Genomic DNA, 15,130 nt, shown 5'->3' on the forward strand with positions numbered 1-15,130 from the left:
ATTCAGAAGAAACACCGCACTATTGGCTGGCTAAGATCTGCTTGCGATATCTGGAGATGGTGGAGGATCCCCTGGTAGCCGATGCTAAGGCGAAATCCGAATTTCCCTTTCTATCTTACGCGACATCTTGGTGGGGCTTCCACATAAGCCATCTTCCAGATAACTTGCAAGAGTCATTCCCTTGGCCCTGGGACGCCTCCGTTACTCGACACTACCTGCGTGGTGGCTTTCTTTGTAGAGTTTTGTTTAATGGATGGACAGGAGCTTTGAGAGGTATCCTATCAAAGAGCAGTGGAATCTGCGTTGATGTCGACCAAGAGGTCTATGTTGGTCGCACACCGCTCCAGCTCCATCTTGCTGCAAATTTTGGTCATGTATCGATTGTTAAGTTACTTCTCGAAAATGGAGCACAGCCAAACAAACGCGGTGTGTTATACTGGACGCCGCTTCACTATGCGACTCGATATGGTCGTACGGCTGTTATGAAATCACTTCTCGCAAGTGGCGCCATGGTGAATTCAAAAGACCGGCACGGTCAAACACCCCTTTCCTTTGCTATAGGCCATGGCGATACCGCGGCGATCGAGCTATTACTTGAAAGAGGCGCCCAAATTGATTATAACTAAAAGGTAATCTTCAAGCTGGCCTTTGGGGATGACCTTTTCCATAAGGTTACGAGGGTGGCTCTCCTGGGAGTAAGTGTGGCACTGGCAAGCAACGTGATGGGCCAATCGAAACTGACTATCGTGCTACAGCTCCACTATCTCGATGAAGAATTTGGAGGACCGTTTTCACAGTTTACAGTATGGATCACTTGGTCTGTTGAATGGGATGCCGTGAAGCTAACAGATGTATGCGTAGAGGTTTTTTGAAGCCGCATTTTCTGAAGAGTATGATATGCCCTACCGAATCTTGATTCCAGCGTCCTGGAGAACTTCGCTATCACGCGCTGCCGAATTGGGTGATCAGAAGGCTGTTCGTCTACTACTTAAGTATGATGCTCGACCAGAAGACAAGGATAAAGATGGAGAGACAACTCTATCCCGAGCTGAGAAGAACGATAAGAAAGACGTCATAGAGATCCTTCACGAAAGTATGGGCCAAGGGTAACGCTCGGAGGTTTTGCAATCAGTCTGTTCACCGGGCCGTCGGCTCGATCGGTTCCTGAAACTGTAACGTTAAAATGGACATTATTCGATCCAAGCTTCGGTTGTTGTAAAATATTATGCAAACTGCTACAAAACATGTTTCAGACAGATTTAGACCCGTTCATTCTGAATTACCCACCAATGCCTCATCCTTGTAGGATGAAACCTGTCAATCAGGTTGAAACAACAGCGGGGAATCGTTTGTATGTCAGTCGATTAGCTCTTGAAATATTCATGCGTTGTGAGATCCTTGTTTATTTCCCGTGTTTAAATAGCCCTTGAATCAGCCGGACTTTAGCTGGAAACATAACTACCCATCAGGACATACAAGTCATTCAAAATGCGTGCTTCTCTTGACTCCACCCTTCTCATCCTCGCCAACATTCTGGCAGTCAAGGCTCAGTCATGTCCTGACATTCACATTTTCGGCGCCCGTGAAACTTCAGTGGCCCCGGGTTTCGGCTCGGCTGGCCAACTAGTTGATATGATCAAGGCTGACCACCCTGGCGCTACCTCAGAGGCTATTGACTACCCTGCTTGTGGTGGCCAAGCGTCCTGTGGCGGTGTGCAGTACGGCGACTCTGCGAAGCAGGGCACACAAGCTGTTACCACTGCCGTCAACAGTCTCAACCAGCGCTGCCCTCAAACAAAGATTGTCCTGGTCGGTTACTCTCAGGTAAGAGGCTTCAGGTTGATCATCCGATATTACTGGCAACTAATGGTGATGATAGGGCGGTCAGATCATGGACAATAACATCTGCGGTGGCCCCGACTCTGGAGCTGGAATCTCTGATTCATCTGTACCTCTCTCTGCTAGCGCAGTCGAACAGGTCAAGGCTGTTATCATGCTCGGGGACCCTCGATTCGTGAGCGGTCTATCTTACGGAGTTGGCACCTGCACTGCAGGTGGCGTAAGTCATATCATCGCTCCTTATGTGACACTGCTAACAACACTCAGTTCGATGCTCGGCCCGCCGGCTTCACCTGCCCCAACGCAGACAAAGTTCAGATCTACTGTGACTCTCAGGATCCTTTCTGCTGCAACGGAAACGACTCAAACCATCACCAGCAATACGTCAGCATTTATGGAAAGGAGGCTTTGGCATTTGTCAACGGAAAGCTATAAAGACAGGTAGAGCATCTATAGCTAAGAATCAATAGCGTTTAAATTTAAGATTCCGTCCCTAATGCTTCCGTTCCCCTCAGCGCTCGTTTATTCTTCCGTACTGTAACAGTTGCCTGACCCAACAGCCAGTCCAAACTGAATTTGCATTTACGATACTCCGTGGGGTCACAACATTTACGAAGTCCCCAAGTCTCATGATTAGGCGAGGTCTCAGGATGGTTTCGGTGTAGTAACTGCATTTCACGATTATTTCTCCATATTGATCAGCAATGAAGGGAGGGGCACCTGCAATGCATAGCAGTGACGACCGGAGCCCGATTAAGCACCCATTCGACTGTGTGAACAAAGAACAAAACATGATGATTGCCTAACATGATGTTGATTTTAGTAGAGCTGACAACATTTAATCACGAATCCCTCCACCTATCCGTGTCCGCACACAACAAGTTCAAGTCGTACAAAGCTAACATAGAACCTTGTTCCACTAACATGCGACCTTGTTTAACAACTGCCACTTTGTTCGCGTTCCATCTCTCTCCCTCTCATTTATGTGCCTTCCCTTTCCGTGTTCACGCCGAATCCTGTTTAAACTCACAAATCCATCAACATCATCAACTCATTATCTCACCATCGCACCATCTTTCCAAACGATGGCATGCCGATCGTAATCTGACGAGCGAATAAGTGGAGGACGTGTTGGAGGGGATCGATCTGACATCTAAAAGGGGCCAGAGGGATTAGTAGTGGTGCGGATCAGTATCGTGTCCGCATCCCCTATGTTAGCAGCCTAAAGCTTAACCTTATAGTTAGCCGCCAACTACATAGCTCAACCTTACTGGCAACAGTTGACTACATAGTGGCTCCGCTAAATTGTATTCAACTTCATATAAATATCTTCTTTTACTGTTACCGAACTACTGAAGAACATCTGTTGTAATGCTTGAAGAGGGCGCATGAGCCAGCCATGATTGCCCTCACGTGAATCATAGTACCAACGTAATTGTAGCCACCGCGACCCCGGCCTCCATAGATCCAACGAGATATCTACTTCATTCCTTTTTGAATATCAGGTGTCGTAGTTTCTGGGTTCCGGTTAATGATTAAGGGATGCATCGCCGAGCTGGAGAACACCATTTATTGTTCTGTCCTTGCAACTAGGCGATAGAAAGCTCTATGCGCAGTGTCATGTCAGCGAGCAAAGCAGCTACTGCCTTTGCACACCTATGAATCGGGAAAAGCGGTACTACAGAAGACCAGGCTATACAACAGAAAAGGCAATGTAAGAATTAAATTACTGTGGTCTTTCTGAAATACAAGGGTTCAAATAATGCGGACCATCGATTGAGTTATTGCTGCCTTGTTTAATAGAGAATGCATAAGCGGCTACAGATTGCTACCTAATACTTTATATTTAAAACCTTTATAACTTATTTAGTAAAGCTTTATTTAATTAAAAACCTAATCTTAATTATTAAAAAGTAAAAATATCTCTATAGTAATATATAAAGTATAGCTAATAAGGTCTTATAATAAAAATAATATAATATAATACTTATTTTTTAATATATTATATATAAAGTGTTATATATAATATTAAAAAAATATAATAACTTTAAAAGTAGTTTTAAAATTATATAATACTACTGCCTTTAACTTTATAATTTAATTAAATAAGTAGCTTTAATTTATAAGTATAAAAAGATATTTTCTTTAGCTTTAGTAAGCTAAATACCTTTTTTATTATTACTTAATTAAAGTAATTAATACTAAAGCTTTAACTTTAAAAGCCTAATTTTAAATAAACTAAAGATTATAAAAACTAATATAAGATATAATACTATATAATTAATATTAATAATAGCTATAACTATTTAATTAAAGTAATTAATACTTATATATTTAGCTTTTTAATTAAAATCTATAGCTTTAAGCTTAATATTATATTAGTCCTTTAATCTTTCTTAAAGTATTATAAAATTATAAAAAAATACTTATTATATATTAATAAACTATTAATATTATAGTAAGTTAATCTTATAATCTTTAGCTATTAAATATAGCTACTTAGTATTAATAAAAATAAAGCTAAAAATAAAGCTTTTAATAACTATATTATAAATTAAATATATATATTAAAGAACTTAATAAATTACCTAAAATAAAGTTAATGCTTATTAAAGTAATAGCAGGCTTTTATTAATAGTATTATATTAAGTAGTATTAATTTTAATTATAACTAAATCTTTAATAAGCTTTTTTACTTAATATTACTTAACTATTTAACTTTTTCTTTTTATAACTTTTTAATCCCCAGTTCAACCACTGTTTCATTATTGATTTCACTTTATCTGTTCAGACGCAAGGGCGGTTGGTCACGTGCCTAGGCACGTGCATTTAATTGATGGAGGTTAATTTGGCTTTCGCCGACTAACTTATACAAAAGTCAACCTTTTTCCTTCAAACCCCGCCATTACCCCGCCTTCACCCCAGAACTCTGTTCGCAGACACGCTGTCCCTTTACGCTTATAGTCTCAGACTATGACCAGCCTGTTAATTTCGTACGATCGGGAGGATACAGTACAGATAATCGGCCTCGATGATCACATTCTCGAGCCACTCTTCGTACAAGGCTGAGTTCAGACCTGTTAACGCAGTAAGGAAAGCTGCCTCCTCTGTATTAAGAGGCAGGCCTTTTCTTATAGCCCTTTCTAGCTTGTTTAATCTAGCCAGCTCCCTAGCCAGCCAAACCGGATGAACAAGATGACCTAGGCAGGCCGGATCCGTACGACTGATCAAGTCAATCAGGGCGCAGTCAAAAACAGCCATCTTGACTAGGCTGGATGGGCTTCTAGACGAGAAGTTCTTCTTGATGGCTGCAGCCATTGTACGGAGCTTGCGGCAATCTTCGCTGTTAGCCTGGCCTAGTACCAATTCGATCGCAGTGATGAGGTCGTGGTTGGTTATGTAATAGCCCTGATCGGGCTCCAGGCTCTTGCGTACAGGCATCCTGTCGGTGGCTATGATTGATGTCAGCAACTGTAACCAACAGGTATAGGGAAAGTCAGGTCGGCGAACGTACTTTGGAAGTGCGATGGGTGCACTAGGCCCGGTATGTTGCAAGGGTCGATTGAAGATCTTTTAGCAGGGGTGAAGGAAGAAGGTCGATACAGCTGCCGAAGGACCTGCAGGCGGTACTTATGCTGCTTGGTCAAGGCAGCAATTGCGCCACTTGAGGCAGATAAACCTTAACTGATATTGACTCCTGTAATTCTGGCCTACTATAGGGGCCTCACTGTTTAAGCCATCGTATAAAAAGTTAAAAGCTCGATAGCCCTGAATAAGGCTGACGGCAACTAAAAAAAAAAAAAAAAAAAAAAAAAAAAAAAAAAAAAAAAAAAAAATAACTTTTTAATTAATATAATTATTACTTATTACTTAATTTATTATTAAAAATAATAATAATTAATTTTTTTTTATAAATTTATTATATTATATATTTAAAGTTAATTTATTATTATTAATTAAATTATATTATTTTTATTATTTTATAATATTACTTTTTATTTATAAATAATATTTTTTTAATAATTATATAAATTAATATTATAAATATATATATTAAAAGTAAAGTAAATAAAATTTATAAAGATTTTATTTTTAATATAATTTTTTAAAATATTATTATAAAAACTTTTATAATTATTATTATTATTAAGTTTTTAATATTTATTATAATATAACTTTATAATATTATATAATATAAAATATATTAAAAAATATAAAAATAATATAAATTATTTATTAATTATTTATTATATAATTATAATAAAAGTTATTTTAAAAATATTATTTTAAATTAATAGATTTACTTTTAATAAATAGCTTATTTTATATATATTTTATATATTTTAATTTAATTATTTTTATAAATAAATAATAATTACTTTTTTATATATTTTTAAAATTAATTATTAAATTATTTAGTTTTTTAATTAAAAGTAAGATTTTAAGTAATTATAAAGGTAATAAGTATATTACCTATATATATTTATTAGTATCCTTTACCTTTATTACCTAGGGGCTAAAGCCTCTTCTAAAACCTGAACCTTAACGCAGCTACCTAATAATCCACTCTAAACGTTATCATTTCCTTTCTCTTCTTCCATTTCAAAGTCAGATATTCAGTCAACATTCACATTGTCTTGCTAAGCGCGACAATATGGCTTCTCTCGATATTTTAGCCTTCGCCTATCACAGCTTCCTTAGCACCCTCGACGACAATGTACCCCACCAGGCCTACTGGACCGCTTGAAAAAGACATCTAGGCCTTACAAAGGCCGTGCGGGATTAGCGCTCTCAGAAGCCCTTCTGTGATTGTGCGCGATTTCAATACGAGAATGCGCCCGTTTTTTTACCATTATTAAGGGTTCGGTTACGCAAAGCTCTAATATTCTTATCTTAGAATAAACTATCAATAGGTTAATTATCAAGTATAATTTAGGAAGCTAAGCTCGATTTTCCATGCACAGTTCTGAAAAGGGAGCCATGCATGAGCCTAAATCTTATAGTTGCCAATATCAAGGTTAGTTCTGTCAGCCACAGAGCTCTTCCAGAGCTGAGATTGAGTCGAGACCATTTACATATGCATCTATTGAATGCCCTCAAGTCTCGACTATTCTTTTATGAGCCAAAAACAAGTGTCCTATTACTATTGGTCTACTAAGTGCCGCACCTGAGACCATGTCTCAATGTCGAAGCTCATGGCTTGCTGGTAGTACAGCTGAAAGATCACACGCCGTAAAAGAGGAGTGCTTGGACTCAAACGGAAGTATTGAGAGTTGGGAAATTTGCCCTCTACTGCTTTCCCTCCAGTACATAAAAGGCCCTTGGGTCGTTTGCCCTATCTTCCGCTCATTACAAAAGTTCTGTCTCCAGTGAAAAAAACAACCAATCTATTCTCCAATATGGCTACTATCGAGAAGATCACGCTTGTCGAGGGTCAGAGACTCGGTCTCTCGGTCTCAAACAATGCAGCTTTTCCAGATCTTGACAGTTCGGGCCAGCAAACCCAAGATTACGAGACTGATGTTCTGTACGATGCGCAATCTGGACAGACTACCCAACGCCCTGCTGTCATCGTGAAGAGGGGTACTGGCGTCCTGTTCACTGTCGAAGTCAGCGGGATTTCTAGCAGCCAGTCCAGCAAGCCGCTGCGGCTGACTATAAACCCCCCCGGCTATGGATACTTCATCACCAGCCAGGTCATACAACCCGAAGCTGTTCAAAAAGCCGCAGGAAAAGCTATCGTGTTCAACATGTCTCAGATTTTCCCGACTGACGCCGTGGTCGTCGCCACGATCGACCCGCTCACTCCTTTCTGTATTAAAGGCAAAAGAACATTCTTCCTGATGAGTGTTGAAAACCCGGCAACGCCTCTGACAGACGAGAGCGTGTGTGGTAATGGCGTGGGGGAGATGGAAGTCGAAATGGAGCTTTATCTTCTCGGTTACCAGCTACCGCCTTATTTCGACGACAAGGTGCCTCTACTTCTCCTACGCATGTTCGTGGGTGCTGCGACCTTGCAAAAGGTTCGCACGGCACAGCAATGGGTTGCACTGGTGGCAAAGATCTGCCATGGCTCTGCGCGCCCAGAAACGGGCGAGCCGGTAGAAACGCAGAACCACTGGCTCAAATACAACACTATGGGGGGCGGCTCCTACTTCCTGATCCCAAAGACTCAGAACGACTACATAAACTATGGAGGGAGTTTCCTCCTGTCTGCATGGTTAGATGCCTACCGCAACTTCAAGAAAACGGGCTGTTTCAGCGTGGTCAACTGTTATGATCAAGCAGGCGCCGTTGAGGTGGCAGCCTCCTTGGGTGTGAGTTACTCATGCTTCGCATGGGAGTATCACCAGCCCTATGGCTTCATCACAAAGGATACGGAGCTCGTTGGCTGGGGTCGATGCAACAATCCTATGTTCGAGAAGATACCCAAGAACAAGCTTCTTGAAAACAACATGGACCCTAGTAGGACAATTTTTGGTAACCATGCTTTCATCTCATGGAGTCCGGACTTCGATCCAGCGCCAAGTGTGTTTGACCAAAAGAATGACCCTTCGAACTTCAAAGGGATGCTGGCTATTGACGCATGTGCAGGCCCGCATCTTGGCAACGAACCTCGAGGTGAATGGGTTAGTCCTGTGTCATACCCTAACCCTTCCGTCTATCCCGATGGCTATACGAACAAATCTACATACTGGAGATGCCGAGATGACCAATATCTTCTCCAAGAGCATACGTTTCAAAAGTATGACAAGGAGAAGGGAACCTGGGAGGACATGGTCAGCCGCCACAATTGGACTCCCGGTATTACTGGCTTGTCCACTGAACAAAAGGACGCCAGCTTTCCGCCTATTCATCCAAATGATCCCTTCGAGGGAAGCAACATCACCTTCCCACTTGCAACAGAGTTTCCAAACCCCAGCTTGGTCTTTGGAGGAGACATTTCAGCTCTTCAGAGATCTTTCTGGAACTCATTGAACAGCAATATCCCAGGAAGCAGTAACTGGGGTTGGGCATTCATTGATAACATCAAACTCCCCGATGGCGGTGTGATCTATGAACAAAAGTGGTACGAGCGTGGAGACGCCGTCTTCAACTTCATTGCATTCAAGATGTGGGTGGTGGCCAACCTGACTGATGCGCTGGCGGCCCAAAAGGCCCGCGCTGCTCAAGTCATCGTCACAAGCACGCTTGAAGCAAGTGACTTCCAGGCGAACCTGGCGACTCCGAGCGAGACCCAGAAGATTTATGTTCTCCAGGCTGATTTTACTGCGTTGGTAGTCTGGCAGAACCTTTTCTTTGAGATTACTGGATATGTAGGTATAGAGGAGATAAAGGCCTTGGCCCATGATCTGGTCACTGAGATACTGAACGGCCTCGAGACTGATGTCGGCTCGAACTGGAAACTTCCTATTGAGCATTACAAGGGATTCCCCTAATCTTAGGGAATGTTAGGGATAGTTTGGAGACTGGAAATGTATACAGATATAGGATAATTAGTTTTCCTCAAGATTGAATCTCAACTAAATGGAATGATCAATGCTGATATGATGGATTTGGTGGAATGCTTTACTGGGGAAGCACAGAAGGGCACTGAATTCCTCTGTTTTAGAAATTTCATAGGTACCTAGACTTATTTAACTGTATAAGAAATATCTTTTATAGTAGTATTTCGGCAGCCTAATACATAGCTCAACCCTACAGCACTAGGCGACTACATAGTGGCTTAGCTCAATCGAATTTAACTTCATCTAAATTTGTTCTTCTAATACCCTCTGGAAATTCGACGAGAACTTGTAATAGGGACTCAAATGCGCACATAAGCCAGTAATGATAATAACCCTTAACGAAACTATAGTGTTCGTCCCTGCCCGAAAGTGATTGTAGCCATCATGGTCCGGCCCCTAATACCAAACCACGATACGCACTGGTACCCAACCACTTTAACTGATATACTACCAGACATCTTCCTGTCACGTTGTTAGTTAGATCGACACGTTTGTAAGGATCCGCGAGACACGAACCTGATATCGATGTGAGTGCCTCATGTCGGACAATACCCGTTGTGCATCAGCCAAAGACACGCTGGTCTCAGAAGCAAGGACCTTACAAAGCGTCTCTGTCACTCCTCGACCCATGCCCACGTCACCGCAAACATACACGTGCCCACCGTTCTTGATCAGAGAAGCAATTTCTTTCGATTGCTGGAGGATAAGATCTTGAACGTACACCTTGTTCTTCTGCTCCCGCGAGAATGCTGTGTACATCCTGAACTTGGAACCCATCTCAGCGGTATATGCCTTGAATGGCGAACACGTTAGTAGTCACACTACTAGCAAGGGTTAGAAGAGACTTACATTCCACTCTTCTTGGTAGAGGAAGTCTTCAGTCCTCTTGCGGCAACCATACAATAGCATCATGGGTGCGAAGTCTTTGCCTTGTCGATGCATCGCGACGCGTTCTCTCACGAATCCACGGAACGGGGCAACGCCGGTGCCAGGGCCAATCATAAGCACAGGTATTGCCAGATCAGAAGGTAGTCGGAATGTCGAAGTCCGGACGAACACTGAGAGAGAGGGTTGTAGATGAGGTCGTTTCGTGGGCAGCGTGTAGGTTATCGGCTGCACTCGACTCTTGGACATAACCCCATTTTCTTCAGAAGCAACGTCCAACATAAAGTTCGTCGCGACACCGGAAAAGTATCTATTCGTGTTGGGAATTGGAAATGACTCGATAGCCACCGTGATGGAGATTTTGTCGGCATCAAGGGCGGAAGACGAAGATATCGAGTAGTATCTCGGCTGTAGCTTTGGCATCGCCTCGATGATGATTGCAAAGGAAACATTGACGGTCTCACCAGGAAACAGAGCCTCCATCATGGAAGCAGTGTTGTAAAAGCTTCCCTCTGTAAGGGCCAAGAATGCCTCTTTATCCTTGCCAAGTTGGTGAAGCTTGGTCTTCTGCTGAGGATCCGAAACGGAGTTCGCAAAGGTGGATACGACTTCACGGGACACTGGCCCACAGATGTCGATATAAAATTGAGCCGCGGACTCGTAGCTGCACGGAGACGGGAATGGAGGGCTCAGGTCATCGGAGAGCGACCTTACCCGGATGGTCTCGTGTCTCTTGTCCCATAGCCCAAACACTCTCAAGAAGCGCTCGACCTCAATATCTGAGTTGATGGGAGAAACAGAGAGATGGTCGCCCGTCTGATAGTCAAGCTTGGTATCCTTGAGGCCCAGTTCAACATGTATGTAGGACCGACCACCAGCGTCCGAGAGCAGTCTTGACTGAGTTATAGGTGTAAAGCAGTGGTTTGTAACAGCCTGTGCCTGCTGTGCGAGGTTCTTGTCTGTGTAGTCCCCCTGAAAGATTGGGCCATGATGACTGGGTACCTCAACCACTTCGAAAGCAGGCTCTCGGCCTCCAGCCTCTTGCTCGACCAGGCCGAAAGCCTCTATGACCTTGGGCCACATGTTATCTTTCCACTCGATGAAGTCCTCGGCGTTCGTTCCCTTCCCGTCATCAGCTTCGCCAACAGGGCCAAGACGTCTGGCACCGCAGAGCTGTAGCTTCTCGTCAACTTTGCGAACCACAGCATTAAAGTGAGCATAGCTACTGTTCCCCAACCCAAAAGCAGCGTATGACAGATTCTGAAGGCCATGTTCTCGAAGTCTGTCAAATGGCCCCTCATCGTCCTCGTTGTTCAAGAAGTTGTAAAATTGTTCCGCATTATCCGTTGGCTCTCCGTCGCCATACGAAGCAAGAATAAAGAATACGATGGTGTTCTCAGGAAGTTTGTGCAAGTTGTGGTAAGTGTATTCGTCGATCTCGGCAACTGTCGAGCGTAAAGAGAACCGGGTATGGGCTTCGCGACCAAGCTTCTCGGCGAATTCCTGTGCGTTTCCGCTTTGAGACCCAAACAGGACCACACAGTTCTTTTCCTCCTCTTCTAGCCTCCTCACGATGCATTTGTCGCTTGCGACATCAGACTCATCGTCGCTATCTGCCCCAAGTGATTTCGTCTTTGTTGAGGATTGGAAAAGCAGGTCTTGCAGGGGGCCATGGCCGAAATAGGCAACTAGTGAGACGAGTATCGCTGTCAACATCGTTGTCATCGCATCGAACGCAGGTACATCGCTAGGAGTCTGTTATAAATGTCAGTTCTGCAATACGTAGAATCATACTGTGATGGGCAGGTTACGTCAACTGTTTCTGCTTCCATTTTGAAGTGGTGTTTGGCCAGGCTTGATCAGTAATGTGACAGCTTCGTTCTACAGAAGAGATGGCCGACAAAGTACCTTTCATGCGCAACTATAAATTTCATCGTGCCAAATACTCTACAAAAGACAAGCTACACTAGTTTCCGTCGGCACAAGAAGCTTTGATCGGAACAATATGCATGTGCCATTAGCTTGTGACGGTCCAAGTTCGCCGACCCGTCGATTTCGGACCAACTTCGCTTGATACCAATAGTTGAATTGCCGAGGGTGTGTATGCTTGTTTCTGATGGCGTGCGATAGTAGCTAGAACGGCCCAATCTTCTTTTCCAGATTTAGGCAAATTCAGAAGACATACCCCAATTGACTTGAGATGCAATATGATAGCATTAAGAGTAAGCTCATGGTATATGTTTATTGGTGTCCTTTACTTTTGTGGCCTGGAGGCTGAAGCCTGTTTTAAAACCCGAACCTTACCGCAGGTGACAAGACAGATAGCATGGTTTAAGTCGTACTTGGATGGGCTTCGTACCTCAATTGATGGGTCAAAATACCTTTGTACTTGAGTCTGTGGTTTCTATGTTAGTTATTGTAAAATGTCTAATTGGCGTTGCCCTCTGTGTAACATCTAAGTTCTTCCTCACTTCAATAATTTGAACCTACAACTTGCAATGCCATGGCAGAAAGCCCACAGCGACTTCACAATCTACATTATAACCGCACCCTCTTTCGAAGTTCAATGGGATACAGTTGCATAGAATTACCTTGGAGATATAGCTGATCTACACTATGAAAGTTCCTGTAAGTTATCATCCTCCGTAGACATTCCTTCAGTCCCATTTAGCCACCTCATCAAGGCTTTGCTCCGCTTCTCGCAAGATAGTATCGATATGTGCTTGACTGCGCGGTTTAAACACAACCTTGAACGGCTTGGGCCCATGCGCAATTCCTTCCTTGAAAGCCTCAGGATCAGGTACAATTTTCTGCCCCGTTGCGGGATCGACGGCAAGCTCTATATCAAATGCCCAGAGGATCTTGGCAATGGCTCGCCATTGTGTTCGCTCTGCTAGATGCATGCCAGGGCAAATGCGGCGGCCTGCACCGTAGCCGTAGTGGTCTCGGTTGTTGAAGTCGGGACTTCCTGCATAGTCACTTGCCAGTCGTGGGTGGTTGACGTAGCGACTTGGGTCGAAGGTATCCGGGTTTTTGTACTTCATTTGCTCCGATCGATGGATTGCGTATGAGGGGATGATCACGGTAGCATCTTTGGGGATGAGCATTCCGTTGTACCAGTCATCTTTGGCTACGCGATGAGGTACTCCAAGAGGTAGGCTAGGAAGTGAGTATCAGTATCGTTGAGGGTAGATGGTTCAAGCGAGATCATAACTTACACTGGGTGCCATCTTAGACCTTCCTTGACAATACAGTTGATGTAAGGCAACTCCTTGAAGTCCTTCCACTCGGGCATTCTAAGCAAGAAAGTCAGTTTCATTATGACACAGCAGCAAATGGTACTAACCTGCTCGTCCCACAAACAGCGTCAAGCTCTCTCTGAGCTCGGCGTTGATGCTCAGGATGTCTTGACAAGCAGTGGATCATGGTAAGGATAGAGGATGACGTAGTATCTGCTCCACCCTCGACCAAAACCCCCAGGAAGTGGTTGATTTGTTGGTCTGACATCTTTTCGGTTAGCTTGGTATCTTCGAGCATCTTGTCAGCAATGCAGTTGCGGGATCCAACGCGATCTCTTCTAGCATCAGATAATGCTCTGGCCTTCTTCCACGTCTCATCCATCGCATGATACGACCGTTGAGCGCGGGTCCTCCACGGGCTCATGAAGTCGGGGAGATACTTGAGGAATGGAAAATCGTCGACAGGTGGGTTAGCGCCTGGCTCGAGGGCTTCACTGTACTGTAAAGTCAGCAGAGTTAGCATCATCCGCATCTTAAGAGGGAATATGAAGACGCACTGATTCCATCGCATCGTAGACACACTGACCAAAGTTAGCATTGATTATAAAGATATGAAACCGGAACCTGACATACACGGCCAAAGAAAGAGTTATAAGTAGCACCTCGCTGCCCCCAGACCATGATGCAGGCAACCGAACAGGTAGTGCGCATGACATGATGGTAGAAGTCTTTGGGGGTGGTGAGAATATCGCGAAGAAGAATAGTGATTCTGCGAGATTAGAATATCGTTCTGTGAAGAATCGGATCAGACTTACTCTGCGTCCTGGATGTGTCCAACCTTTTCATCCAGGATACGAGGCTGGAATGATTCAGTAGCCATTCATTCTTACACTCTACCGCTGAACAGGCTTGAAACGTACCGAGAGATTATGCGAAGCGACCTTTCTCTGCTCGCGATATAACGGAGTGTTGTTCATAAACGCGAAGCTATCGCCATGAGTAACAATATCGGCAACATGGTTCGGCGGACGCTCTGAATAAATGACTCCTTTCTTATCGACGAGATCATGAACGGCCTTGCGATCAAACAGGACGATCATAGTACTCGAAGCTATCTTGAGAGAAAAGATGCCCCCATATTGCTCGCCCCATTGCAGGAACCTAAGTCACCAGAATTAAAATGTTGATCTTTTGGAGAGTTAGCTCCAGTTGACGGCGACGTACTTGGCATGTAGTCCCGTGATGGGAATCTGGTGGATATTTCCAAGAATCGGGAGAGTGGATGGACCGGGAGGAAGGTTCTTGGCCCGTCGACCCATTGACATCAGTTTGCTGAAGACATAGATACCCACAATCCAAGCTATAGCATTAAGGAACTGACGTTGGCCTTGTGGAGTGGCGAGGCCGGATGTCAGGTCCTGAAAGTTCAGGTTGGGAATTGGGAGGGCGGATTCCATGTTCTTGTTGTGTAAAGTCACGACGTAGTGGTAGAAGCAATGCCAGAATGATGGTGTCCCTAAGAGGAAATTGAAGAGGTAATAAGACTTGACTTGCAGTGTGAGTGGCAATCGAGCTCCTCAGCTCTTGGCAATCTGGGGTTGGACATACGGGCCAACTCAGTGGACGGACTAATTTCGGGGGCGGGTCATTGAAGTGGGT

At 43.8% G+C, this 15,130-nt stretch overlaps 5 protein-coding genes across 5 annotated transcripts; 2 read left to right on the forward strand and 3 right to left on the reverse strand.

Annotated features, from left to right (window-relative positions):
• Window positions 1-1,488: 1,488 nt before the first annotated feature.
• On the forward strand, window positions 1,489-2,274 carry J7337_006210 (uncharacterized protein; the record flags this gene model as incomplete). Its single annotated transcript, XM_044823874.1, has 3 exons — window positions 1,489-1,824; window positions 1,880-2,059; window positions 2,107-2,274. 3 exons carry the CDS (start codon window positions 1,489-1,491, stop codon window positions 2,272-2,274), a joined length of 684 nt encoding a protein of 227 aa, XP_044682365.1.
• A 2,470-nt stretch (window positions 2,275-4,744) lies between these two features.
• On the reverse strand, window positions 4,745-5,280 carry J7337_006211 (uncharacterized protein; the record flags this gene model as incomplete). Its single annotated transcript, XM_044823875.1, has 2 exons — window positions 4,745-4,810; window positions 4,837-5,280. The coding sequence occupies 2 exons, from the start codon at window positions 5,278-5,280 to the stop codon at window positions 4,745-4,747; spliced, it is 510 nt and encodes a 169-aa protein (XP_044682366.1).
• A 1,958-nt stretch (window positions 5,281-7,238) lies between these two features.
• On the forward strand, window positions 7,239-9,278 carry J7337_006212 (uncharacterized protein; the record flags this gene model as incomplete). Its single annotated transcript, XM_044823876.1, has 2 exons — window positions 7,239-7,272; window positions 7,318-9,278. 2 exons carry the CDS (start codon window positions 7,239-7,241, stop codon window positions 9,276-9,278), a joined length of 1,995 nt encoding a protein of 664 aa, XP_044682367.1.
• Window positions 9,279-9,824: 546 nt separating this feature from the next.
• J7337_006213 (uncharacterized protein) lies at window positions 9,825-12,064 on the reverse strand (the record flags this gene model as incomplete). Its single annotated transcript, XM_044823877.1, has 3 exons — window positions 9,825-10,139; window positions 10,197-11,987; window positions 12,044-12,064. The coding sequence occupies 3 exons, from the start codon at window positions 12,062-12,064 to the stop codon at window positions 9,825-9,827; spliced, it is 2,127 nt and encodes a 708-aa protein (XP_044682368.1).
• An 825-nt stretch (window positions 12,065-12,889) lies between these two features.
• J7337_006214 (uncharacterized protein) lies at window positions 12,890-14,928 on the reverse strand (the record flags this gene model as incomplete). Its single annotated transcript, XM_044823878.1, has 7 exons — window positions 12,890-13,391; window positions 13,451-13,528; window positions 13,579-13,970; window positions 14,105-14,240; window positions 14,287-14,330; window positions 14,392-14,632; window positions 14,696-14,928. The coding sequence occupies 7 exons, from the start codon at window positions 14,926-14,928 to the stop codon at window positions 12,890-12,892; spliced, it is 1,626 nt and encodes a 541-aa protein (XP_044682369.1).
• Window positions 14,929-15,130: the final 202 nt, after the last annotated feature.

The sequence above is a fragment of the Fusarium musae genome, chromosome 4 (assembly GCF_019915245.1).
Source record: "Fusarium musae strain F31 chromosome 4, whole genome shotgun sequence".
Classification (NCBI taxonomy): Eukaryota; Fungi; Ascomycota; class Sordariomycetes; order Hypocreales; family Nectriaceae; genus Fusarium; species Fusarium musae.